This window comes from Macaca nemestrina, chromosome 11 (assembly GCF_043159975.1).
Source record: "Macaca nemestrina isolate mMacNem1 chromosome 11, mMacNem.hap1, whole genome shotgun sequence".
Lineage (NCBI taxonomy): Eukaryota > Metazoa > Chordata > Mammalia > Primates > Cercopithecidae > Macaca > Macaca nemestrina.
The window spans coordinates 114,487,784-114,512,631 of NC_092135.1; the positions used below are offsets into that span (position 1 = coordinate 114,487,784).

Here is a 24,848-nt window from a genome sequence, read left to right on the forward strand (position 1 = left end):
TTGCTCACTATTCTGAGTAATACTGTACTGAAAAAGTAGCTTACATAGAAATTTGTGCACATGTGATTTTATAATGAGAATCGCTTTTAAGGAGTAAGTTGCTGGATGATGGGGTTTTGGCATATTTTAAAGGGGGTTGGTACATTTTGCTGCATCATCCCCAAAAGGGCTAGCCCAGTGTACCATCCCACCAGTCATGTATACTAGTGTTTGTTTCTTCACACTCTCATCAACTCTAGGTGCCAAATGTTAGGGCAAGATTCCTGAAAGTGCTTCTCAGCAGTTTTCCATCTGTTTGTTTTGCCCTCTTTCTTTCTTATTAGGGAGTGTGGCATGAGTGAGTGTGGGTGGGAGGGGTAGGCTGTCTCTGAAGGACACAGGAGTAAAACTGTAGAGGGGGACCGAATGGGGTGCAGTCTGATGGAGGCACACATGCTGCGAGTGAGGTCATCATATGTAAGCCTGCCCTGCCCCTTTGGCTACTAGAAACTGCATTGGGTTGGAGGGCTAGCCTGCTGCTGGGGACCCTTAGAGGTCCATAAATGGATTTCATGAAGTCTGAGCTCACTAGCCACAGGTGAAAAGTTGTGTATGTTTCCAGAGGCTGATATAAAATAGGATAGGTCGCTGCCACTGCCAAGACACATGTAGGATATGAAAGGGATCTATGGTCTAATCAGTGACCCCACAGCTTCCTGTGGTTCCTCAGCATCTTTCTTTTTGCTGGTAAAGTCCTAGAGGAAAGACATCATTCAAAGCTAAGAAGCTGGCCAGGTGCAGTGGCTCATGCCTATAATCCCAGCACTGTAAGAGGCCGAGATGGGAGGATTACTTGAGCCCAAGAGTTTGAGACCAATCTGGAAAACATAGGGAGATCCTGTCTGTACAAAAAAATTTTTAAAAAGCTGGTGTGATGGTGCACACCTTTAGTCCCAGTTACTTGGGAGGCTGATGTGGGAGGATCGCATGAGCCCAAGAGGCTGAGACTGCAGTGAGCCATGATCGTGTCCAGCCTGGGTGGCAGAGCAAGACCCTGTCTCAAAAACAATAAAAACAACCCCAAAGCCAAGAAGCTGTTTTAACCAGACAGCTTTTTCCTCCATCCATGGTTATTAGTTTTAGGTACAGTCTGGCTGTGGTTGCTTTCCTGAGTTATTGAGATCTCAAGAATGACAGGTTCAAGGCTGTAGATGTTATTGCTGTTGAATCATGTCTTTGTTCCCCGGGGAAGCTGTGCTGTCAGTCACAGATCTTACAGAGGCCAGGCACAAGAAGAAGGTCCACCTGTAAAACCGTGCTTGCTGGTGGAAGGAGATGGCCACCTGTCTTGGTCCATTTGTGCTGTAATAAAATACTTTAGACTGAGTCTTCTATAAACAGAAACGTATTGCTCACAGTTTTAGGGGCTGGGAAGTTCAAGGTCAAGTGGCCAGCAGATTCAGTGTCTAGTGAGGGCCCAGTCTCTGTTTCAAAGAGGGTGGAAGGAACAAACACGCTCTCTGTCCTCATGACCTAAGCATCTCCCAGATGTCCCACTTCCTACCACCACTGCACTGGAAATTAAGTTTCAAGTTATGAATTTTGGGGGGACACTCTTACCGATGATGGTAAGAATATGATCTCTGGGAGGCCAGAGCAATAGTAAAGGTGATCTCACATTATTATGAAACGATTTGAGCATCTCCTGTGTTAGCGATCTTTATTAGGAGTCACGTAAATGTAAACCCTAAAGAAAACACCATTTCTTCTTCTGGGAAGTTAATTACCTTATGGGGGAGGTAGACCAAGAACATCTGAATAATGGTTTTAAAATGATGCTAAAATAGACCAGGCACAATGACTCACGCCTGTAGTCCCAGCACTTTGGGAGGCTGAGGTGAGTGGATCGCCAGACATCAGGAGTTTGAGACCAACCTGGCCAACATGGTGAAACTCTGTCTCTACTAAAAATACAAAATTAGCTGGGCATGGTGGCACACGCCTGTAGTCCCAGCTACTCGGAGGCTGAGACAGGAGAATCGCTTGAACCTGGGAGGCAGAGGCTGCAGTAAGCCGAGATCGCGCCACTGCACTCCAGCCTGGGCAAGACAGGGCGAGACTTCATCTCAAAAAAATAAAAAATAAGGTAAAATAAAATGATAGTAAAATAGATAGTCATGGTCCATTGGAATTGATTAAGTAAGTCTTGGAGAGAGGTAAGCTCTGTAAGTCAGGTAGTCACAGCTTGGCAGAAGAAAAGAGGGAAGCAAAAAGCAAGTTGGGGAGATGTCACATGTAAGTTGTCACCAGGCTGTGGTAAATAGGTATGCTTAGGCCACATTTCAATGCGTCACATGGGTTTGGTGTATATGGTGAAATGCCTACCTGAAATGCTTTTCCAAAGAGCTTTTATGTTTCTTGCCTCTTGGATTCTTGCAACAGTTCTTGGACAATGGCAGAGTAGCTCTAATGCTGTCTCTGAGGACAAAACCAGACCCAGGCAGGTCTTCTGACTTGGCGAAAGTGAAAGGGGAATTATGTCAGCACCAGGGTCTCCTGACTCTCGTGAGGGGTGGTTGAGATTTGTAAAACACATAGGAGCAATAATTAGATCCACTCATCCCAGAGTCTCAGACTGGGGCACTTAACATTCTTAACTTCTTTTTCAACAGAAACAGCAGCAGAAAGACGCCCTCATTCTCTTCTTCAACAGAACGGCTGAAGCTAAAATCCCATCTGTCATGTAAGTGGTCACTAAGCGTCGACCTCTCTCTCTCTCATCTTTAAAAAAAAAAAAAACAGCTTATTACTTTAGTCTGCCTGAATGATTTTACTGCTAAGAAATGACCAGAGATTATTAAATGTGCCTTTTGTTGAGGAAGGAAAAAATAAAACAGATGATCAGAGAGTAGAATCATAGCTGCCTTGAAAATAAAATTTAGGGGCCAGGCTTATGCCTGTAATCCCAGCACTTTGGGAGGACAAGGTGGGAGGATTGCTTGAGTCAAGGAGTTTGAGACCAGCCTGGACAACATAGTGAGGCCCCATCTCTACAAAAAATGAACAGAATTAGCTGGGCATGGTGGCATACTTCTGTGGTCCCAACTACTCGGGAGGCTGAGGAGGGAGGATTGCTTGGGAGGGAGGACGGTTGAGGCGGCAGTGAGCTACGATGGTGCCACTGCACTCCAGCCTAAGCAAGAGACTGAAACCCTGTCTCAAGGGAAAAATGAAAAAAGTAAAAGTTTAGGGCACCATGCCCTTAATTACCCACAAGGCGTAAGTTGGCCAGTAACTGGAGCTACTACTAGGATGCACCTGGGTCCCTAAGAGATCCTGTCTTGAGCCAAGTAGGCTGGGAGCCCTAGGAGGGTGGGGTTGTCCCCAACACTAAAAGGGAGAGTTTTTCTAGGAGAACTGGGATCATTTGCCTTTAGGGAAAAAAAAAGAGAAGGAAAAGCTGCCTTATGGGGATACTTGGGTCTTTCCCAAAGTCAGGGATTGTCATCCATTACTAACCTAAATAAAAAGATAAATGTCAAAGTCTGTTCAAAAGATATGGGCATTGTCATGCTTAGTTCTATTTCCACCTCATAAACTAAGCTAAAGTAATAATTTCTATTCTTAGAATTATTCATGACAGAATCCTCAATCGTATACCTTTCTTAAAGAAAAACCCACTCCTGTTTAAATATCACTGGGGTAGAAACCTGGCAGTTCTAATGATGTGCAGTTTGCCTGACTTTTTTTTTTGTTTAACATTCATGTGATGCTCTGGCAGGATAATGGTCCAACTGATGAAATTACAATGAGAATGGATTCCGTAGGGCTGAGTGGTGCCAGACTGGCTGTGGGGACTGAGATCTGGGGATAAATTAGGAAACATACCTTCCCCACCCTCGTACTCGGCCCACCTACCTCTCCACACCCTCCACGGAGGCAAGAGAGTTCCCCACACCACTCAATCTGCACTGCTCCCTGGAAAGACTGCCCAGTGCTGGCCTGTCCCCTTCACCTCCTGGGCACTGCCCTTTTCTTTTTCTTTTTTTTTTTTTTGAGGCAGAGTTTCACTCTTGTTGCCCAGGCTGGAGTGCAATGGCACGATCTCAGCTCACCGCAACCTCCGCCTCCCAGGTTCAAGCAATTCTCCTGCCTCAGCCTCCCTAGTAGCTGGGATTATAGGCATGTGCTACCAGGCCCAGCTAATTTTGTATTTTTAGTAGAGACGGGGTTTCTCCATGTTGGTCAGGCTGATCTCGAACTCCCGACCTTAGGCGATCCACCCGCCTTGGCCTCCCAAAGTGCTGGGATTACAGGCGTGAGCCACTGCGCCCGGCTTGCCCTTTTCATTTATGACCCTGTTACGGAGCTAATGAACTCCAGATGTGGTTTTTATGGCCTGGAAACTTTTCTCCCAGAAACACATCTGAGTTGCCCCCGCCGACCCATTTCTCATGTGCTGTGGAATAACAGATGGCAAGGGTGCGCGTTTCTCCCTTGCTCCCTCAGCTCAGGACCTGCAAAATTCAGAGTCCACCGGGTGCCTCTCTCTTCAGATACTGTGCCCAGAGCCACCCATTTCCCTTAGAAATTTTAAGTCTTTCTACCACCTCATAAATAAACTTTGGTCATACCTTCTATATACTTTCTCAAAATTCTATATACAATAAATTGTATAGTACTTTGTAGTTTCCAAACATTTTTTACACCTGCAAACTCATTTCACATTTACAGCATCTTTGTGAGATCACGTAAGTCACACTGGCTCCGTTTTTAAAAATGCAGACACTGAGTGAATCTGTGACTCTCTGGCCCTCAGAGTCACACAGCTAGTCAGTGGAAATTAGACTGTACGTCTTCAAAACCCCAGTTTCCTCAGCCAGTTGTTTTTCTTTTCTTTTTTGCTGTTGTTTGTTTTTTCATTTTAATGGGCATCTTTTAATAAAAAAGCCAAGGTTGTTGTGGTAGGCAGATATTTCAAGCCTAGGAACTTGTAGAAGGTTATAGAACCACAAAACTGTGTATGAGATATAGAGGGGATAGAGGCATTAGGAAAATTGGGGCCTGTGGTTATTATGAGCTCACCAAGTGGATTTTGTGGCCTTGTGACTTTTTGATGCTGTAGCCATAAACTTTTTTGCTTATATCATGGCAAATTTTATGTCTCTCAAAATAATTAAAGTAAATTCTATTAGTATGAACAGTTCACAAATTGAACTCAAATCTGGTGCCGTGGTCAGTCATAGTGCTGTTTGAAATGACTCTTGGATGTTTACAGGGCAGTCCACGTACCCTTCCCCCACCTGAGACATATCCTTCTTTAAGGAAGGCAGAGTCTGTTCCCCGCCCAGACGCACCCATGGCTGGTGATGGCTTCAGCAAAGGAGCTCACTTGCCAGTACTGGGCTTACCTCTTTGGAATTGTGATCCCTCTTCAGGGAGTTACCAGGGGAGAGGGGGACCCAGCCAGGGTCTCTTAACCCGGTGACTTCCCACCCCACTGCTCCCTGAGGGTAGCCACCTTAAGGCCAAGCGAAAGATAAGAGGTGGGAAGCTTGCCAGGTGCTGTGGCTCACGCCTGTAATCCCAGCACTTTGGGAGACCGAGGCAGGCAAATCGCTTGAGGTCAGGAGTTTGAGACCAGCCTGGCCAACATGGTAAAACCCCATCTCTCCTAAAAATACAAAAATTAGCTGGGCGTGGCGGTGTCCATAATCCCAGCTACTCAGGAGGCTGAGGCAAGAGAGTTGCTTGAACCCGGGAGGCGGAGGTTGCAGTGAGCCAAGATTTCAGCACTGCACTCCAGCCTGGGCGACAGAGTGAAACTCAGTCTTAGGAAAAAAAAAAAAAAAAAAAAGTGGGAAGCTAAGAAAAAACACAGTGGATGGAACGGAGAAGTAAATTAAAGGTAGGCCAAACAAATGAGATCCTTCTCTCCATAGTCCTCTGCCTTGGAAGAGAATTTATTTACTACTGACTTAATTACTGGCCCTGTCATTTGAGGTCTAAAGTGGGAGGAGCTGGAGATCCTTCCCGGAATGTCTCTTTAGTATTGTATATGTCTCAATGTTTAGCTTCTAGAAATCTGTGTACTGTCAATAATTCCTTAGTCCCCTCCCTAAGTACTTTCAGTTCTACAGAGGACACTCTAATTTGTATATAAAACACATTATAATGATAGTCAGAGGTAAAGTGAAAACTGTTGATCATCTTCTGTGATCCCAGATAATAAGAATGTTTCAGCAACATACCAGAGACACATAAAACATAAGAAGTATATGTTTAATCTGTTTTGTTGTCATTGTCAAATGCAGTGAATATATCTTGGACCTACTGGAAAGTGGAAGAGAGAAGTTTCTAGTGTTTGCACACCATAAGGTGGTCCTGGATGCAATTACACAGGAGCTTGAGAGAAAGGTGAGCTCCCTTTGAAATTCACTATGGGCTGCTTTTGCCATGTTCCAAGTTGTTCTGGTCAGGCTTAGATCAGATCCAAGCAAAGTGAGACCGATGGCTTCCGGAAGCATTGCTGAAGACTTTCTGAAGAACAGTTCTTCTTGTTTGTAGAACCACAGCGGGGTCAAAATGTTTCCCCAGCCCTGTCATTTTAACTTCCTCCATGCTCCAAATAGATATCGCAGGAGTCTTGCTTTAGGAACGTCTCCCAGGGGCTGTTCATTATTCTGCATAAATAATTACAAAGTTGGCAAGAGAGGAGATAGCAAAATTGTCCTTTTGTATGGAGACAAGTATTTATGTGAATGTTTTCCTCTTTTCCTTCCTTTCATTCCTCCTCAGCACTGTCAAAGCACTTTTATTAATTGCACGTGGCGGTGTGCAGACGTTAGAAGAGAGTTTTATGGCTCTCTCGGAATTGAACGAAAGGGATCTAGAAGGATTTCCAAGGATGTTTATGAAAACTGAACACATTTCATCCCCTTTTCATTTTGGTTAAATTTAAGGCAGTAAATTGCTCTTTGTCTTTCCTCATCATTTATTTTTATATAATATTTGAATATACATTAAGGATACAGAGAAATATACAACAAACACCCATGTATCTCCCACCCAGATTTAATAAATGAAAAGTTTCACTGTATTTATTTCAAGGTTGTTTTAGTTTTTTTATTTTGAGGCAGAGTCTTGCTGTGTTGCCCACACTGGAGTGCAGTGGTGGCAGGATCTCAGCTCACTGTAGCCTCCGCTTCTCAGGTTCAAGTGATTCTCGTGCCTCAGCCTCCCAAGTAGCTGGGACTACCCGACCTTGCCTAATTTTTGTATTTTTAGTAGAGACGGGGTTTCACCGTGTTCCCCAGACTGGTCTTGAACTCCTGGCCTCAAGTGATCTGCCTGCCTCGGCCTCCCAAAGTGCTTGGATTACAGGCATGAGCCACCACACCCGGCGTGAAGATTTATTTTTTTAGTAATAAAATACTTAGGTCCCCTCAGTGTTCTAACTCTATTCCCCTTCCATCTCTCCAGCAATAACATCACTATTATGAAGGTAATGGGTATCCTTGCCCTCCATGTTGTCTTACTTTATTCTAGGAGTATGTATCTTAAGCAATTTATAGTCTCCTTTTTGCATATTTTTTAAAATTTAAAATAAATGACAGCATGGTGTAATTATCCTGCAACTTATTTTTTTCTCAGCATTGTTTTTGAGATTTTATGCTACATTACACATATAGTTCATTCACTGTAACTGTGGAATTGTATCTCATTGGACAGCTATACTGCAGTTTATCCATTCTCCTGCTGATGGTTGCTATTGTGTGAATATTATAGTAGGTGTATGTTTGTATCTATGCATTTCTTTATGCCTTGTGTATGTGCTTTGTGTGGGAGAGGCATATTCGGGCATGCTCTTGCATGGTTATTAAATAGGCTCATCTTCGTACTAAGTGGTGTCAAATTGTTCTCCAAGGTGGCCATTCACATTTATAATCTCACTAACAACATATAAGGGTCCCTGTTGTTCTATGTGCCCATTAACACTGGTATTATCCGACTTTTTAATTTTACCAATCCAGAGATATGAAATATCATCTCATTCTTGTTCTAATTTGCATTTCCCTGACTACCAGTAAAATGTGTATCATTTTATTTATTTATTTATGGCCATTTTAGCTGTCTCCTGTGAATATTCTGTTTGTATCCTTTGCCTGTTTTTCTGTTGGATTGTTTTTTTCTTATTGATCTAGGAAAATTCTTTATAAATTCTGGATATTAATGTTTTATCAGTTATCTTTTTATCTTTTAAATTTCTTTTGTTGGGGAGAGGCTCTCACTCCATTGCCCAGGCTGGAGTGCAGTGGCTTCATCTCAGCTCACTACAGCCTCTGCCTCCTGGTTTAAGAGATTCTCGTGCCTCAGGCTCGTGAATGGCTGGGATTACTGGTGCGCACCACCATGCCCAGCTAATTTTTTTTGAACTTTTTTAGTAGAGATGGGGTTTCACTATGTTAGCCAGATTGGTCTTGAACTCCTGGCCTCAAGTGATCCACCCGCTTCAGCCTCTCAAAATGCTGGGATTACAAGTGTGAGCCACCAGGCCCAGCTGGTTTAATTCAATTCTAATAAAAACTGCAACTAGATCTTTTTTTTTCTTTTTTCTTTTTTTTTTTTTTTTTGAGGCAGAGTCTGACTCTGTCTCCCACACTGGAGTTCAGTGGCACGAACACTGATCACTGAAGCCTCAACCTCCTAGGCTCAAGTGATCCTCCTGCCTGAGCCTCCCCAGTAGCTGGGACCTCAGGAATGTACCACCACGCCTGGCAAATTTTTAAATTTTTCTGTAGAGACGGTGTCTTGCCATGTTGCCCAGGCTGGTCTAGAACTGGGCTCAAGCAATTCTTTTGCCTCAGCCTACCAAAGTGCTGGGATTACAGGCATTAGCCACCGTATCCAGCCTCCAGGTGGATTTTTTTAAAGGGAACTTTATACTGTTATTCCCACGAACATCTCAAAAAAAAAAAAAAAAAAAAAAGCAGGAGAGATATCTAAGCAACTATGAAAAAGAAGAGCAATGTTGGAAGACTTGACCCTTCAGATATTAAATATTAAAATGTATTATAAAACACCAATAATTAAATGTCAGCCATGCTGGCCCCAGAGAGATGGCCAGATGGATGGAAGAGAATAGATAGCCCTTTACCATAAATGGGAAGCAAATACATGATCAAGGAATTGTCACAAGTCCATTTTCAATTTCTTCAACAAAGTTTGGGTAATTGCCTGAATAATTGGGGGGTGGGGAGGGTAGATGAAACTTTACCTCACTGTTTACTGTATTAAATTCCAGGTGAATCAAAGATCCTTGAAACCGTGAAGTATTAGAAGAAAATACCAATGAACAATAGCTGATCACTGGGTGGAGAATGACTTTCTAAGCATAAAAACAAAGAAATTACAAAGGAAAAATTGATTCGAATTACCTAAACAGATGGATTTTTTCTGTGATACGTATATATAGTGGTTAAATTTTTTTTTTTTTTTTTTTTTTTGAGGTGGAGTTTTTGCTCTGTCACTCAGGCTGCAATGCTGTGGTGCAATCTCGGCTTACTGCAACCTTCACCTCCTGGCTTCAAGCAATTCTCCTGCCTCAGCCTCCCGATTAGCTAGGACTACAGGTGCCTGCTACCATGCCCAGTTAATCTTTGTATTTTTAGTAGAGACAGGGTTTCACTGTGTTGGTCAGGCTGGTCTCAAACTCTTGGCCTCAGGTGATCCACCCACCTCGGCCTCCCAAAGTGCTAAGATTACAGGCGTGAGCCACCATGCCTGGCCCACAGTGGTTATGATTCTCTTGTATATTTGTTACATTTTTGGAGAGCAGTTTGGCAGTAACTTAAGGTGTGCACTCAGTTTTTCAAATTTCACTTTAGGAATTTATCCTAAGGAAATCATCAGACTAGTCAGATTTATAAATGAGAATATTTCATGCTGTTTATAATATTCAATAATTGGAAATCTAAGTTTTTATCAACAGATATACTATTAAATATATTATAGTCCATTCAGCCATAAAATACAATGTTGATCAGTGGTTCCTAACTTTGGACATCACTGAACACTGTAAGAACCTGAAGAAGCTCCAAAATTGAAGCTCTTGGTATCTGGTTAGTATGTATTGCTATCAGAAGATGTCCATACTATGGACAAAAAGCTATTGTATGTATAATAATTTTAAAAAATTGTCATGTTGTCTGGGCGCAGTGGCTCACGCCTGTAATCCCAGCACTTTGGGAGACTGAGGCGGGCAGATAACCTGAGGTTAGGAATTCTAGAACAGCCTGGACAACATGGCAGAACCCCAACTCTACTAAAAATACAAAAAGTAGCTGGGCGTGGTGGTGCATGCCTGTAATCCCAGCTAGTCAGGAGGCTGAGACACGAGAATTGCTTGAAACTGGGAGGCAGCAGCTGCAGTGAGTCGAGATCCTGCCACTGCACTCCAGCCTGGGTGGCAGACAAGACTCTGTCTCAAAAATAAAATAAATAAAATAGTCATGCATAGAAAAAAGCCTGATGAATATATACCAGTATGTTAATGATGATTATCTCTAAGTAGTCGTCATTATCTTTTTAGGTTTTCTACATTTTTGCGATGAGTGTGTATTCTTTTTATAATAAGAAAATTTACATGTTTTTAAAAATAAAGGAGCATTTAGAAAACAACAGAAAATTAATAGAAGGAAATAAGCTAGGGAAACTATTAGCCACCTCTGTGACATACAAATAATAGTTTTTACATGTAAAGGTATTTCCTAACTCCCAGTAAGAAAAAAAAAAAATGGGCAACCTGCATAAATAGATAGTTCATCAAAGAAATGACACCGATAGCCAATTAAACGATGCGAAAACACTCAATTTCACTAGTAATCAAGTTAGTGAAAAAAAGATTTTTTTTTTCACCCCATCAAGTCAGCAGAGGTTTTAAAAATGTGTGGGGCTCACTGTTGATGAAAGTGCACCAAGATGGACATGCTAATACATTAGTTATTGGAAAGCAATTTGGCAATAATACCAGGAGCCTTAAATTAAGTTTTTTCTTTTTGCTCTTGTACTTTGATTTGTAGTCCAGTCTAAGAAAATCACCAAAAATTGGCATCCTCTTAAAAACTTTCCATTTTAATAGCATTATTGAGGTATAATTGACATGCAGTAAACTGCACATAATGTGTACAATTTTATAAGAATCAAGACAGGAAACATATCTGCCGCCCACTGCCCCCAGCCCCAGAGTTTTCTCGTGTCCCTTTGTAATCACTCCCTTCTGCCCCTTCCCTCACCCTCCCATCCCCAAGCCCACTCTGGTCTACGGTCTGTCACTGCGGATTGGTTTGCAGTTTTTTAGAATTTTATATGAATATGGAATATAAATGTGGAGAAAAGGACATTCAGGATGTACTTTTTTTTTTTTTTTTTTGAGATTTATCTGTGTTGTATGTCTCACTTCTTTTTAGTGTTCACTCCTTGGTTTTCCTTTTTTGTTTTTTTTTTTCTTTTTTGGTTATCTAGACCTGCAGATATTCACTCCCTTTTAGTGCTGAATAACATCCCATTGTACATCGTCTGTTCACCTGTTGATGGACATTTACCAACACATCCTTTTAGGAAAAATTAGAGACCCCTAAATCTGCAGAAATAGAATGGTTAAATTATGCTGTTGCTGCATAATGACATCTTATAGGGCCATTAAAAATGATATTTTAGAACGCTTAATAATACAGTTTTACTTACAATACGTTTTATTGGGGGAAAACAGGATATAAAACTTTTTATTTAAAAGATATATATACCATACACATCAAAAAAAGAGACAGGGAAAAGTAAATTGCTTAGATTACTAAATGTTTTTATTTTCCTTATCATGTTTATCGCTAGCAAGAATAAATGCCATTTAAAAGACAATAGCTAAACTAAACATGCATTACCATACAACACAACAATTGACTTTTGAGCATTTTTCTCTGGGAAATGAAAACTTAGGTTAACAGAAAAACCTGTACAGAAATGTTCATAGCAGCTTCATTTGTAGTAGCCCCAAATTGGAATCAACTCAGATGTCCTTCAACAGATGGATGATGAAACTATGGTATATCCATACCGTGGGCTACTTCTCGGCAAAAAAAAAGGAGAAAATTATTGATACAGGTAACAACTTGGATGAACCTCCAGAGAGTGCTGAATGCAAAGGTCCATTCCAAAAGGTTATATGCTGTGCAATTTATATAACATTTGTATAGCATTCCTTTTTCTTTTTTTTGTTTTTGAGACAGTCTCGCTCTGTTGCCCAGGCTGGAGTGCAGTGGTGGGATCTCAGCTCACCACAACCTCCGCCCCGGGTTCAAGTGATTCTCCTGCCTCAGCCTCCTGAGTAGCCAGGATTACAGGCATGCACCACCATGTCTCACTAATTTTTGTATTTTTAGTAGAGGCAGGGTTCCGTCATGTTGGCCAGGCTGGTCTCAAACTCCTGACCTCAGGTGATCCACCCATCTTGGCCTCCCAGAGTGCTGGGATTACAGGTGTGAGCCACTGTGCCTGGCCTATAGAGCATTCTTGGGAGGAAAAAAAAAAAATTGGCCAGGTGCAGTGGCTCACGCCTGTAATCCCAGCCCTTTGGGGGCCCAAGGCAGGCGGATCACCTGAACTCAGGAGTTCAAGACCAGCTGGCCAACATGGCAGAACCCCCGCCTCTACTAAAAATACAAAAATTAGCCAGACATGGTGGTGCACGCCTGTAATCCCACCTAGTTGGGAGGCTGAGGCAGGAGAATCGCTTGAATCCTGGGGGGCGGAAGTTGCCATGAGCCACTGCACTCCAGCCTGAGTGACAAGAGCAAAACTTCATCTTAAAAAAGAAAAAGAAAAAAAAATTTTTTAGAAATGCAGGTCAGATTAGTGGCTATCAGGAGCTAAGGATCGTGGAAAGGGGAGGGAGGTAAAAGGATCCTTGCAATGTTGGAATTGTTCAGTATCTTGACATTGGAGGTGAATACATGAAAACCTACCCAGGTGATAAAATTGTGTAGAACACACACATACAAGTAGAACAAGAAATCTGAAGATCAGTGGATTGTATAAAAGTCAGCATCCTGGCTGCGGTATCATACTATAGTTTTTATAGAATGTTAACCATTGCGGGAAACTGGGCAAAGGCCTAAGAGGGATCTCTGTATTATTTCTTACAATGGCACCTGAGTATAAGCAATCATCTCCATACCAATTTCAATTTGAAAAGAAAATCTCTGAAGGCAGGGGCCTCTGCTGAGCTGGAACCTGGTTCCGTGTTTGAGCTGTGGCTGGGTATGGTTTGCTCAGAAGCCCCCGGCCCGGGGCTGTTGCCCACCTTGCTTCTGCCCCTTGTTCCTACAGCACGTGCAGCACATCCGCATCGATGGCTCCACATCGTCAGCTGAGCGGGAGGACCTGTGCCAGCAGTTCCAGCTGTCGGAGAGGCATGCTGTGGCCGTGCTGTCCATCACCGCTGCCAATATGGGCCTCACCTTCTCCTCGGCTGACCTGGTAGTGTTCGCTGAGCTGTTTTGGAACCCAGGGGTAAGAGACGCAGAAGACTTGGATACCCCACTGGCATGCTCATGGCTGTGGGCAGGAAGCAGCGAGTGTCGGTCGTGGAAAGTGTGGTTTCCCTTTTATCCATTCATTGTACTTCCCACAAGTCAGTTTTCACTTCCTTTAAGCACTTCTATGTCGATCGGCTAGTTTCTTTTTTTTTTCTTTTTTTTTTTTTCTTTTTTGAGACAGTCTCTTATCACGCAGGCTGGAGTGCAGTGGTGTGATCTCGACTCACTGCAACCTCCGCCTCCTGGGTTCAAGTGATTCCCCTGCCTCAGCCTCCCGAGTAGCTGGGATTACAGGCATGAGCCACCGCGCCAGGCGATTGGCTGGTTTCTAGATTTTCACAGCAACCTATAGGATTATCGGCTCCGTTTTATCAACAGGAAGGTTGAAGTCTTCCAGGGCTAGAAGGAATCTTAGACTTCATGTCTCATAGGAGGAAGTTAGGGCACCGAGAGCTCAAGGGGTGAGGCAGGAAGGACTGCACTGCCATAACTGAAGAGGGACACGTGGTGGCACCAGGTTGCAGCCCAGGCCTCACATTCCAGCCTGTGCCCCCTTCAGTAGCCATCATTGTGAGCTGCTTTAACATTGGACCTCATGCAGAGTGACAGCAGTGAGTAGTTCCCTGGAGACCACTATTGGCCTTAGCTGACCAACTGAGAGCAGAGATAAGACATTTGTTTGAACTCATAAATTTTTCTGGTAATCTCCAGGAAAGTTATATCCCCTTTAATATCTGATATTATGGCTTTTGTTGGCTACACATGAGGGACTACATTAATAATGGGTAGACCTTGAGGGTGAAGCCATTTTATAAAAGAAATAATGCTCATGATGTTAGGTGGTTTCTTTTTTTTTTTTTTTTTTCCTTTTTTGAGACAGGGTCTTGCTCTGTCACCCGGGCTGGACTGCAGGTACTTATTGGCTCACTGCAGCCTTGATTTCCCGAGCTCAGGTGATCCTCCCACCTCAGCCTCCTGAGTAGCAGAGTAGCCTCCTGAGTAGCACACCTCCATGCCTGACTAATTTTTGTATTTTTTGTAGAGATGGGGTTTCACCATGTTGCCCAAGCTGTTCTGGAACTCCTGGGCTCGAGCAATCTACCTGCCTCGGCCTCCCAAAGTGCTGGGATTACAGGTGTGAGCCACCACACCCAGCCTTTAAGTATTTATTATAAGGCTTACCACTATATTAAACCACCACCCTATGCCCAAATCATGGATAGCCTCTCCCTTGTGTGTGATGCTTTTATTTATTTAGAAGATAACTTTTTATTTCACACAGAGAAGAAATGGAAGTGTGCAGGCCTCCATCACTGGCCCCTCCCCATGCAGCCTGATGGCAGAGCATGTGCCTTTTCATTTGCAGCACCTAGCTCAGTGCCCAGCACCAAACGGCCACCCGCAGATCTTCTGTTCCAGATGCCAGTTCCCCAACCAGGGCTGTTTTGGGTTCTCTCTTTTGTTAAAGTGGCAGGTCATTTGTAGGTCTGAGATGGTGAAGTGCAGGTTATTTCTAGGTCTGAGACAGTGAAGTGCTTTGAGGAGGGAGGGTTGTGGTGGGGCTGGAAATGGGGTGGAGAGGCTACCTGCTATGGTGGGTGGAACTGCTTCAGGCCTTTACCTGCCTGTCTCGATTTCTGGACACACAGGTGCTGATCCAGGCTGAGGACCGTGTGCACCGCATAGGACAGACCAGCTCTGTGGGCATTCACTACCTCGTGGCAAAGGGCACAGCTGATGACTACCTTTGGTATGGTTTGGCTGCATGGCCTGGCATTTGGAGTTGAGCAAGGGTGGAAGCTGATGATATGTTTACTTTGCTCCCTAAGTCCTTCTGCTTTTGCTAAGTAAGGTCTTTAAGGATCTATAGAAAGTTGACTAGTGGCCAGGCGCAGTGGCTCACGTCTGTAATCCCAGCACTTTTGGAGGCCGAGGCGGGCAGATCACTTGAGGTCAGGAGTTCGAGACCAGCCTGGCCAACAGGGTGGAACCCGGTCTCTACAAAAATACGACAAAATTAGCTGGGTGTGGTGACGCACACCTGTAGTGCCAGCTACTCAGGAGGCTGAGGCAGGAGAATCACTTGCACCTGGGAGGCAGAGGTTGCAGTGAACTGAGACTGAGCCACTGCACTCCAGCCTGGGTGATAAGGCGTGTCTCTGTCTCAAAAAAAAAAGAAAATGAAAATTGACTAGTAATGCCCTCCTGCTTTCATCATGACCATATTTGGCCTCCCTCACTAGTGTTCACTGGTGGCTTGCAGGGTGCATGTGGAATCTTATAGCAATAAGGGGTTGTGACTCCTTTTCCTGCTGGTCTGAGGCAGGGAGAGGTGCCGATTGTGACAAAATGTAGATGGAATTTAGTTTGTAAAACACCCTGTTCCCAGACGTGAAGGCATATGTTAGGACAGGGTGACAGTTTTTTACCTTTTATGATGTGCATTTATCTGGTGGGTACATCTTACATTGCTGCTGCTGGACCACAGGGAGGAAGTGGCTTACCCTGGACCATGTAGTGTACTTCGTTAGCAGAGCTGGAGTAAGATTTTCAACCTGGGGGTTTCTGTCTGTTACCTAAGTGAAAAATCTCAAAAAGCTCCTTCCCTTCATCTCCCTCTTCCTGATATTAAATTTCTTGATTATCTCATTCATTTCCACTACTTGTCTCTGTTTCCAGCCTTATGACTAAGGAGTCTTCCCTTTGCAATGTGTGTGGGCCACTCCTACTTCCCTCTGTTTAGTGGATTCGTTAATTGGGCAGCTCATAACACTACCAGATTCAAAATTGTGTTGTAATGAGGCAGGATTTATTTCCTACACATCTTCCATTAGAAAGAATATGGAACCTGATGATATTCTTAGCCCTAAATTGGAGTTTTTACAAATGAGAGGGGGCAAATTTTTCAACATGGATGTTTGTGCCTTGAGAGATGCAAAGATGTGAAACTGTGAACAAGCCGTGGTCCCATAAGAACAAGGAGGAGGGTGGCTTCATTTTCATTAGTCTGGTGGTTCTGCACAGGTTGTATTCACTGCAGCTTATTTCTCCCCAACAGGCCCCTGATTCAAGAGAAGATTAAAGTTCTGGCGGAAGCTGGGCTTTCTGAGACCAATTTTTCAGAAATGACAGAATCCACTGATTACCTCTACAAGGTAATGCCAGCACATGGCTCTTCACCCCTGGAGCAGAGGGAGGCATTAAGCTGTCTGCCAAGTCTTTGGGTCCTGAGTAGGAGGATGTGAATCACTCCTAGGGACCTCTCCTAGCCCCAGAGCTGAAAGCAATGGCCTGCAGTCATTCTCAGTTGAACCCTGCATGCATCGCTTTATGGGGAAGTGATGGCATTAGCTCCTACAGCTGCTGACATTCCCGCACAGACTCCGAATGCTGCCTCTTCAATCAGACCGTTAGAAACTGACAAAACTCCCCATGGCAAATGTTGAATTGTTTCAGAAAGTACACAGCAACACCACACATAGGGCTGCCACAGGAATGTGTCCCCAGCACAGAATGGGGAGTGTTTAAAATAGGATACTGGCTTCACAGAACATATTTTCCCCTCTGTCATTTTATTTTATTCTCAGTGTCTCCCCACTTGATAGAGGGGTAAACTGAGACATGGCAGTGCAGTAGGCTTGCACAAAGTCACAGGGCATGTGAAGCCAGCCCAAGGAAGAAGGCTTCCTGACTTGGCCCAGCATTCTTCTTTTGAGTTCAGCCCCTTGTTGTAGAGGAGTATAAGAGGCATCCCTCCATAACCAGGCAGGCCTTGTCAAAGGTGCTGAGGGGGAAGGCTGTTGCCTCTGGACGGGATAGCCCTGGGCCCATCATGCCTGCCTGGCCTCAGTGCTCCAGCCCAGTGGCTGCCACAGACTCTTCCTCCCCCATTTCAGTGAAACACAATGGAGGGAGCAAAAGACCCAGAGCCTTTCGAAAGCTTGTTTTCCTTCCCCAGCTTGGATTGTTGGCCAGAAGGTGAAAACTAGGAGTATGGCCTCCTCGAGCACAGCTCATGGTTGAATTGTTTCTGCCAGAGCTTGAATCAGGTCTGAGCCTCATGCAGAAAGGGGCTTTACGGTAGCTTATCAGGAAAGTGAAGCACCTCCTCCTTCCTGTGAAATCACCATCAGAAGTTGAGTTAGGGCAAGCGTGGTGGTGCATACCTGTAGTCCCAGCTACTCGGGAGGAAAAGGTGAGGATCATTTGAGCCTAGGAGGTCAAGGCTGTAGTCAGCCATGATGGTCACTGTACTCCAGACTGGGCAACAGAGCAAGAGCCTGCCTCAAAAAAAAAAAAAAAAAAGGAAAAAGAAAGAAAAAAGTTTAAATAAATAAGAAGTTGAGTTAAATCTTATCGTTGACACCAAGACTTAAGACTCTGTGGATCTGCTCATTCACTTACATTTATTTAGCAAATAAATTCTTTCTTTGCAAGAATTTATTTGCTAAATATTGGGATAAATAAGACTCAGATCATATTTTTAAATGCAGATTGCAAATTATCCTTTCAGGCATATATAGTTAATAAGCCAATTTTAAAACAACCTTATTTTTAAGCTTTTAAAGAACTCTCCAGTTCAGCTGAATGGTAAATGGTAACAGAGCCTAGGTTATCATATGCCTTTTGAAAAGAAAGAGCCTGAGCAGGTATAGTGGCTCAAGCCTCTAATCCCAGGCCGAGGTGGGCAGATAGCTTGAGCCCAAGAGTTTGAGACCAGCCTGGGCAACATGGTGAAATGCCCATCTCTACAAAAAAATACAAAAATTAGCCAGGCATGGTGGCACATGCCTGTATTCCCAGCTACTCAGGAGGCTGAGGCAGGAGGATTCCCTGGACCTGGGAGGCGGAGGTTGCAGTGAGCCAAGATCACACCACTGCATTTCAGCCTAGGCAACAGAGCTAGACCTTGTCTCAAAAAAGAAAAAAGCCTAGTTTTAAAGGAGTCTCACTTGAACTCATTTATTCCTCCTTGCCTTTCTCTTACTCTAAATTAGTTAAGAATTTCTACCTAAAATATAAGTGCAAGGTAATATCAATGAGTTTTCTCAATATTTATTTTGATTAATAACTATATCAATTTATTTTTTAATTAAGATGGGGCTGAAAAATTTTAACAAACTACTAGAAAAAGAAAATGTTGCTTCCAATATAGGAGACAAAAGCAGAAGAGGTTATATCTCACTGAGATAGGCTTCCTTCTGAGAGGGGAAATGAAATATTAATCTGATCTTGGAACTCGCTTCCAATTAATTATGCATGCCCCAAGTTAGCATACAGTGTTGCCATCATCATAATCAAATGCACATTAGCAGCTTTTTCTACTTGGAATAGGCTGCCTTACAGGGTGGCATTTGCTTGACATTGCAGGCATTCAGAAAGAGGCTGATGAGGGCATCCTGGAGGAGGACATGTGGGTTATTTGGGGGTCAACCTTGATGATCTTTCATATCACTTCCCTCTCTGCAGGGCTGGGATCCTGAAAGGCTAGGAGATTTTGGGAGCAGGTTAATTGAATAATCTGAAGTTCTTAAGTGACAGGCTGTCATCAGTTTTCAAGGAACCCTCCTTCACCATTGTGGAGGGATTTGGTTAAGGAATAGTGAGAAACAGTGGCCAGCTGGCAAAGATCTGTACGCTGTTTGAAATGGAAAGAAACCTGAGGCAGGAAGTGCAATTGAGCTGTTGCAAATCCATGCAGTACCAAGTGATGTGGCCCAAGTAAAGATGGTGCCTAGAAGGAGAGAGGAGGGAACTGATGGGGGGAACAAACTTGCATGAGCCGAGGACTCTGCCTGGATGATTTCCACCTGGGAGACTACGAGAATGCAGGTAGACTATAAAAAATAGACTTACGGGAAGAGAAGCTGCTTTGGGAGTATAGGAGAGAGATGAGAGACCATTGATTTTTTATATTTATTTATTTATTTAGAGACAGGGTCTCACTCTGTCACCCAGGCTGGAGTACAGTGGCACTATCCCAGCTCACTGCAACCTCCGCCTCCCAGGCTCAAGTGATCCCCCCATCTCAGCCTCCCAAGTAGCTGGAACTACAGGCGCACGCTGCCAACACCTGGCTAATTTTTTGTATTTTTGGTAGAGATGGGGTTTCGCCATGTTGCCCAGGCTGGTCTCTAATTCCTGAGCTTAGATGATCCCCCCGCCTCAGCCTCCCAAAGTGCTGGGATTACAGGCGTGAGCCCTCGCAGCCAGCCTTATTTTTATTTATTTATTTATTTATTTATTTGAGACAGAATCTCCCTCTGTCACTCGGGCTGGAGTGCAGTGGCGTGATCGTGGCTCACTGCAACCTCTGCCTCACGGGTTCAAGCAATTCTTATGCCTCAGCCTCCCAAGTAGCTGGGACCACAGGTGTGCACCACCATGTCTGGCTAATTTTTTGTATTTTTAGTAGAGATGGGGTTTCACCATGTTGGCCAGGCTGGTCTCGAACTCCTGACCTCAGGCGATCCATCCACCTCGGCCTCCTAAAGTACTGGGATTACAGGCAAGAGCCACTGTGCCCAGCCAAGAGATCATTTGATTTTAAACCAGTTTAGTTTTATGAAACTGTGGGATGTCAGTGGAGATATGGAAAATATACCTCTGGATTGAAAAATGGTCAAGGTTGAAAATTTAGATGTAAGAAAGATCGGCAGAGGAGTGATAGTGATCGTGTGTTGTAGTGGTATCCACTGGTCATGGTTTTAACACTACACCATTGTCATCAATGTATAGATGCTGTTGGTAGGTATTTTGATTATTTGTAATTTAAGGTAATCAGAATAGGTACACATATCTACTTATGAATATGTTAAATGTGTGTATGTTTTTTCCACCACTTTGAAAATTAGGTATAAGCCATGGCTGAACACAGAGATTTGGAAGTCTAGGGGGCTGGGCACATGGTGGCTCACACCTGCAATCCCAGCATTTTGGGAAGCTGAGGTGGGCAGATCGTTTACACTCAGGAGTTTGAGACCAGTCTGGGCAACATTTAGTGAGATCCTGTCTCTTAAAAAATTTAAAAAATAAAAATAAATTTAAAAATAGAGATTTAGAAGTTGAATTACACCTTAACTGACCCTTAGTAGAGAAAGGCTTTGGAGGAAATGAGATCTTGAGTGCAGTATTGAAATAGTGATTTGGAAAGTTCGAAGGGAGAAAACGTTTCCAATGTAAATTATAGCGTGAGAGCAGCTTCTTTGCACTCACAATCATTTCTTTTTCCTAACCCTGTGAGTGCAGAGAGGGTAAGATGTCAGTCACTAAAACAATGAGGCTGCTTTAGTGATGGTTTGCTGAGATTATGTGCACTTGCCATCATGTAGCTCCCTGACACCATAAAATGTGTGGTCTCTCATCTTTATATTCTCCCATCAGCCCCAGTGGAGAAGAGTCAGTGTTGGAGCTTGGGTTCTTCCTTTTATCTTTTCTTTTCTTTCTGTGATGAAGGACCCAAAGCAGCAGCAGATCTATGACCTATTCCAGAAGTCCTTTGAGAAAGAAGGAAGTGATATGGAGCTCCTGGAAGCAGCAGAGTCCTTTGACCCAGGAAGTGCTTCAGGAACATCTGGAAGTAGTTCCCAGAACACGGGAGACACCCTGGATGAAAGCTCATTGACAGCCAGTCCACAGAAGAAAAGGAGATTTGAATTTTTTGATAACTGGGACAGCTTTACCTCTCCCCTGTAAAAGGGGCAAAAAGAAAAAAAAAATAAAAAGTATTTTAAAATCATGGAATTAAAATAAAGTAATGTATTTTGTTTTAAAACTTTTTGCACTTCTCTTGCCATTGCAGCAGTGCCTGTGCCTGTGTCCAGGCTCAGCAGGAGACCAGGCCGAGCATCAACTTTCCATTCCTGTGTCATTATGTGTGGGCTTGCTTGGGGTCTTAACCTCTGCTCTTCTGGCTTAGGGATGGACACAGCAAGTTGTAGTAGTGGGTAATTCATGTTCTCTAAATAATGAGGTCCTTCCTACACAGTCCCCATAATCTAGAATTTTAAAATTTACTGACTCAACAAATATTTATAGGGCACCTAATTTGTGCAGGCACTGTCCTAGGTGCTGGCAGTCATTCATCCAACAAAAGACAAAGTATGAGCCTTTGTGGAACTTACGCAGTGGGAGAAGCAATGGTTGTAGGTTCTCTTTTCCAATACAACTCTTCATGGACACTGAAATTTGAATTTTATTAATGTTCATGTATCACAAATTATTCTTTTTTTTCTGCCATTTAAAAATGTAAAAACCATTCCTTGTTTACCAGCTGTACAGAAACCGACAGTGGGCTGGAAGTTGTTCACTGCCCATAGTTGCCAAACCTGGTTTAGAGCAGCATGGTCCAATAGTAATGTAATGCAAGCTGCATATGTGATTGTAACTTTTCTAATAGAAGATTTCAATTTAAGATTAATAATATAGGGAGGCTGAGGCAGGAGGATCACCTGAGGTCGGGAGTTCAGGACCAGCCTGACTAACATGGAAAAACCCTGTTTCTACTAAAATTATGAAATCAGTCAGGTGTGGTGGTGCATGCCTGTAATCCCAGCTACTTGGGAGGCTGAGGCAGGAGAATCACTTGAACCTGGGCGGCGGAGCTTGCAGTGAGCTGAGATCACGCCATTGCACTGCAGCCTGGGCAACAAGAGCAAAACTCTTATCTCAAAAATAAAAAAAGATTAATAATATATTTAACCCAATAGATTATGTTATTTCAATTTACAAACAATATTTAAAAATTATTAATGGGAAATTTTACATTATTGGGCTGGGCGCAGTGGCTCATGCCTGTAATCCCAGCACTTTGGGAGGCCAAGGTGAGTGGATCACTTGAGGTCAGGAGTTCCAGACCAGCCTAACCAACATGGAGAAACCCCATCTCTACTAAAAATACAAAAATTAGCCAGGTATGGTGGCACGCGCCTGTAATCCCAGTTACTCAGGAGGCTGAGGCACAAGAATCACTTGAACCTGGAAGGTGGAGGTTGCAGTGAGCCAAGATTGTGCCACTGCAATCCAGCCTGGGCAACAGAGCAAGACTCTGTCTCAAAAAAACAAATAAGAAATTTTACATTCTCTTTTCTGAACTAAGTCTGAAATGATGTATTTGACATGGGCAGCATCTCAATTTGGGCTAGCCACAGGTTTCACGTGCCCAGTAGCCATATGAGACTGGTGGCTCCTGTGTTGGAGAGCTCTGGTTTAGAGAGTGATGAGGGAGTAGGATGTCATGTGGGGAAGAGCAATAGTTGATAATGTTGAGGAGAGGGACAGAATGATGCAGAGCTCATAGGCCATAGAAAGGAATCTGGGTTTAATTCTGAATATGAATGGAAGCCACCAAATGGCTTTGAGCAGACATATGAGGCAATCTGATTATATTTTTAAAACTTATAAAATTATATATATATTCTTAAATAAAGACACAGCATCTCACTATGTTGCCAGACGGGTCTCAAATTCCTGGCCTCAAGTGATCCTACCACCTCGGCCTCCCAAAGTGCTGGGACTACAGGTGTGAGCCACTACGCCTGGCCCTTTTTTATTTTTTATAAATATAATCAGGCCCAACATAGCAACACCCTGTCTCTATTTAATAAAATAAAATAAAAAGTATTTCACACCAATGCATGTGCAGAAATAGAGCAGGAAAGGTGGGCAGAGGGAACGCTTAGGTAGGAAGCTATGAAGCTATTGTGACTATCCATGGGGTTGGTGCTGGAGTGTGGCTGAGTATGGGCTGCACCATGGAGGAGATGAGAAGTGGTTGGGTTCTGGACGTATTCTGAAAGAAGCGATGGAACGATATGTGTAGATAGATGGACTGTGGGGCATTTGTGGAAGAGAGGCTGGGACTTTGGTGTTGGCGTGAGCAACGTGGTAAGAGAAGAAAGAGTGGGAAGGGGAGGTTGGGGAGCCGGGTAAAATCAAGGGTTTGGTTGCAGACTTGTTGAGTTTGAAATGGCTGGGAGATAATCTAGCAAACTTGGAGACACCCCACCCAGATCCCCTTCAAGGAGGGGCTTGCTCAGCTGTGGGGAGTGAAGCTGGCAGATGACCCACCTGGCCACAACTGGTCTGCAGAAAGCCACTTTGTCTGAGGTCACACCCTTCTTAAGGCAGCTTGCATCCATGACTGAGCAAGGCAGGGCACAAAGGCTGGGCCACTTTGGCCTGATGCAGGGCAGCTCTGATGAAATACTTAACATCGTGTTACAAGTGCCTGCATATTCAGTACAGGAACATGCTATATAGTTTGTAGCCTAGGGGCAATAGGCTAGACCATATAGCCCAGGGACTATGTCCTGGGCAGTACTCGCTGCAGAGCTCCCTGCTGGATTGTCTAAGGTTCCTGCAGGCCTGTATCACAGTTCCCCTCTCCCCATGCCAAACAGGCCTCCATCCCCTTCCTTTCACCGGTGTTAATCCCTAATAGATATCTTGTGCCCCAAACTCTGTCTTGGTGCCTGTTTCTGGAAAACCCACACAATCTAGCAAGATCCAAGTGGAGATGTCCTGCAGGCAGTTTGGATGTGTGAGTCTTCAGACTGTGGAAAGGTTAGAGAAAGAGCTGTGGATTCTGCCCCAGCATGGGCTGAATGAGGTCACCAAGAGGGTAAGAGTGGCTTACAAAAAAAAAAGCAGTTCTGACTGACCCCCACAAACTGCAACATAGAGAGACGACTGTGCAGGGAAGTAAATGAGGAAGAAAACCAGAATGGGTGTCCAGGAATGGTAGTTTTTGGGATTTTTTGTTTGTTTGTTTTTTGAGACAGAGTCTCACTCTGTTGCCAGGTTGGAGAGTAGTGGCACGATCTTAGCTCACTGCATCCTCCACCTCCAGGCGACTCTTCTGCCTCAGCCTCCCGAGTAGCTGGGATTACAGGCACCTGCCACCATGCCCGGCTAATTTTGTATTTTTAGTAGAGATGGAGTTTCACCATGTTGGCCAGACTAGTCTCGAACTCCTGACCTCAAGTGATTCGCCCGTCTCAGCCTCCCAAACTACTGGGATTACAAGTGTGAGCCCCCGCACCCAACCAGGAATGGGAGTTTTTAAAAGTATTTTACCAAAGAAGGAGCTGCTGCTCTAACTGGTCTTACAGAAGGGCAGTGAGCCAGATGTACGTTAGAGTTTAGAGTTAGTGCAATTTTCACAGCAGCAATGAAAGATGCTTAATTTGTGTGACGTCATGGTGTGTGGATTTGTTAGACTTAAATTGTTTTCACTATTCAGTACTTACTAGGTGCCAGGCACTGGACTAAGTGCTT

The 24,848-nt window shown here is 43.8% G+C and overlaps 1 protein-coding gene across 6 annotated transcripts in view; it reads left to right on the forward strand.

Annotated features, from left to right (window-relative positions):
- The window catches only part of LOC105481178 (SNF2 related chromatin remodeling annealing helicase 1), an 82,604-nt gene that overhangs the window by 44,891 nt on the left and 12,865 nt on the right, over positions 1 to 24,848 (forward strand). For 4 of the 6 annotated variants that reach the window (XM_011740551.2, XM_011740552.3, XM_011740550.2 and 1 more), the window contains exons 13-18: positions 2,652 to 2,722; positions 6,294 to 6,396; positions 13,363 to 13,545; positions 15,221 to 15,321; positions 16,630 to 16,726; positions 21,027 to 21,309. In XM_011740551.2, the coding sequence (XP_011738853.2) occupies positions 2,652 to 2,722; positions 6,294 to 6,396; positions 13,363 to 13,545; positions 15,221 to 15,321; positions 16,630 to 16,726; positions 21,027 to 21,266 (795 nt within the window). In that variant the 3' untranslated portion in view covers positions 21,267 to 21,309. Of the gene's footprint in view, positions 1 to 2,651; positions 2,723 to 6,293; positions 6,397 to 13,362; positions 13,546 to 15,220; positions 15,322 to 16,629; positions 16,727 to 21,026; positions 21,310 to 24,848 lie in introns of those variants that run through there. The other 2 variants (XR_986810.3, XR_011610025.1) reach the window with 1 other exon arrangement.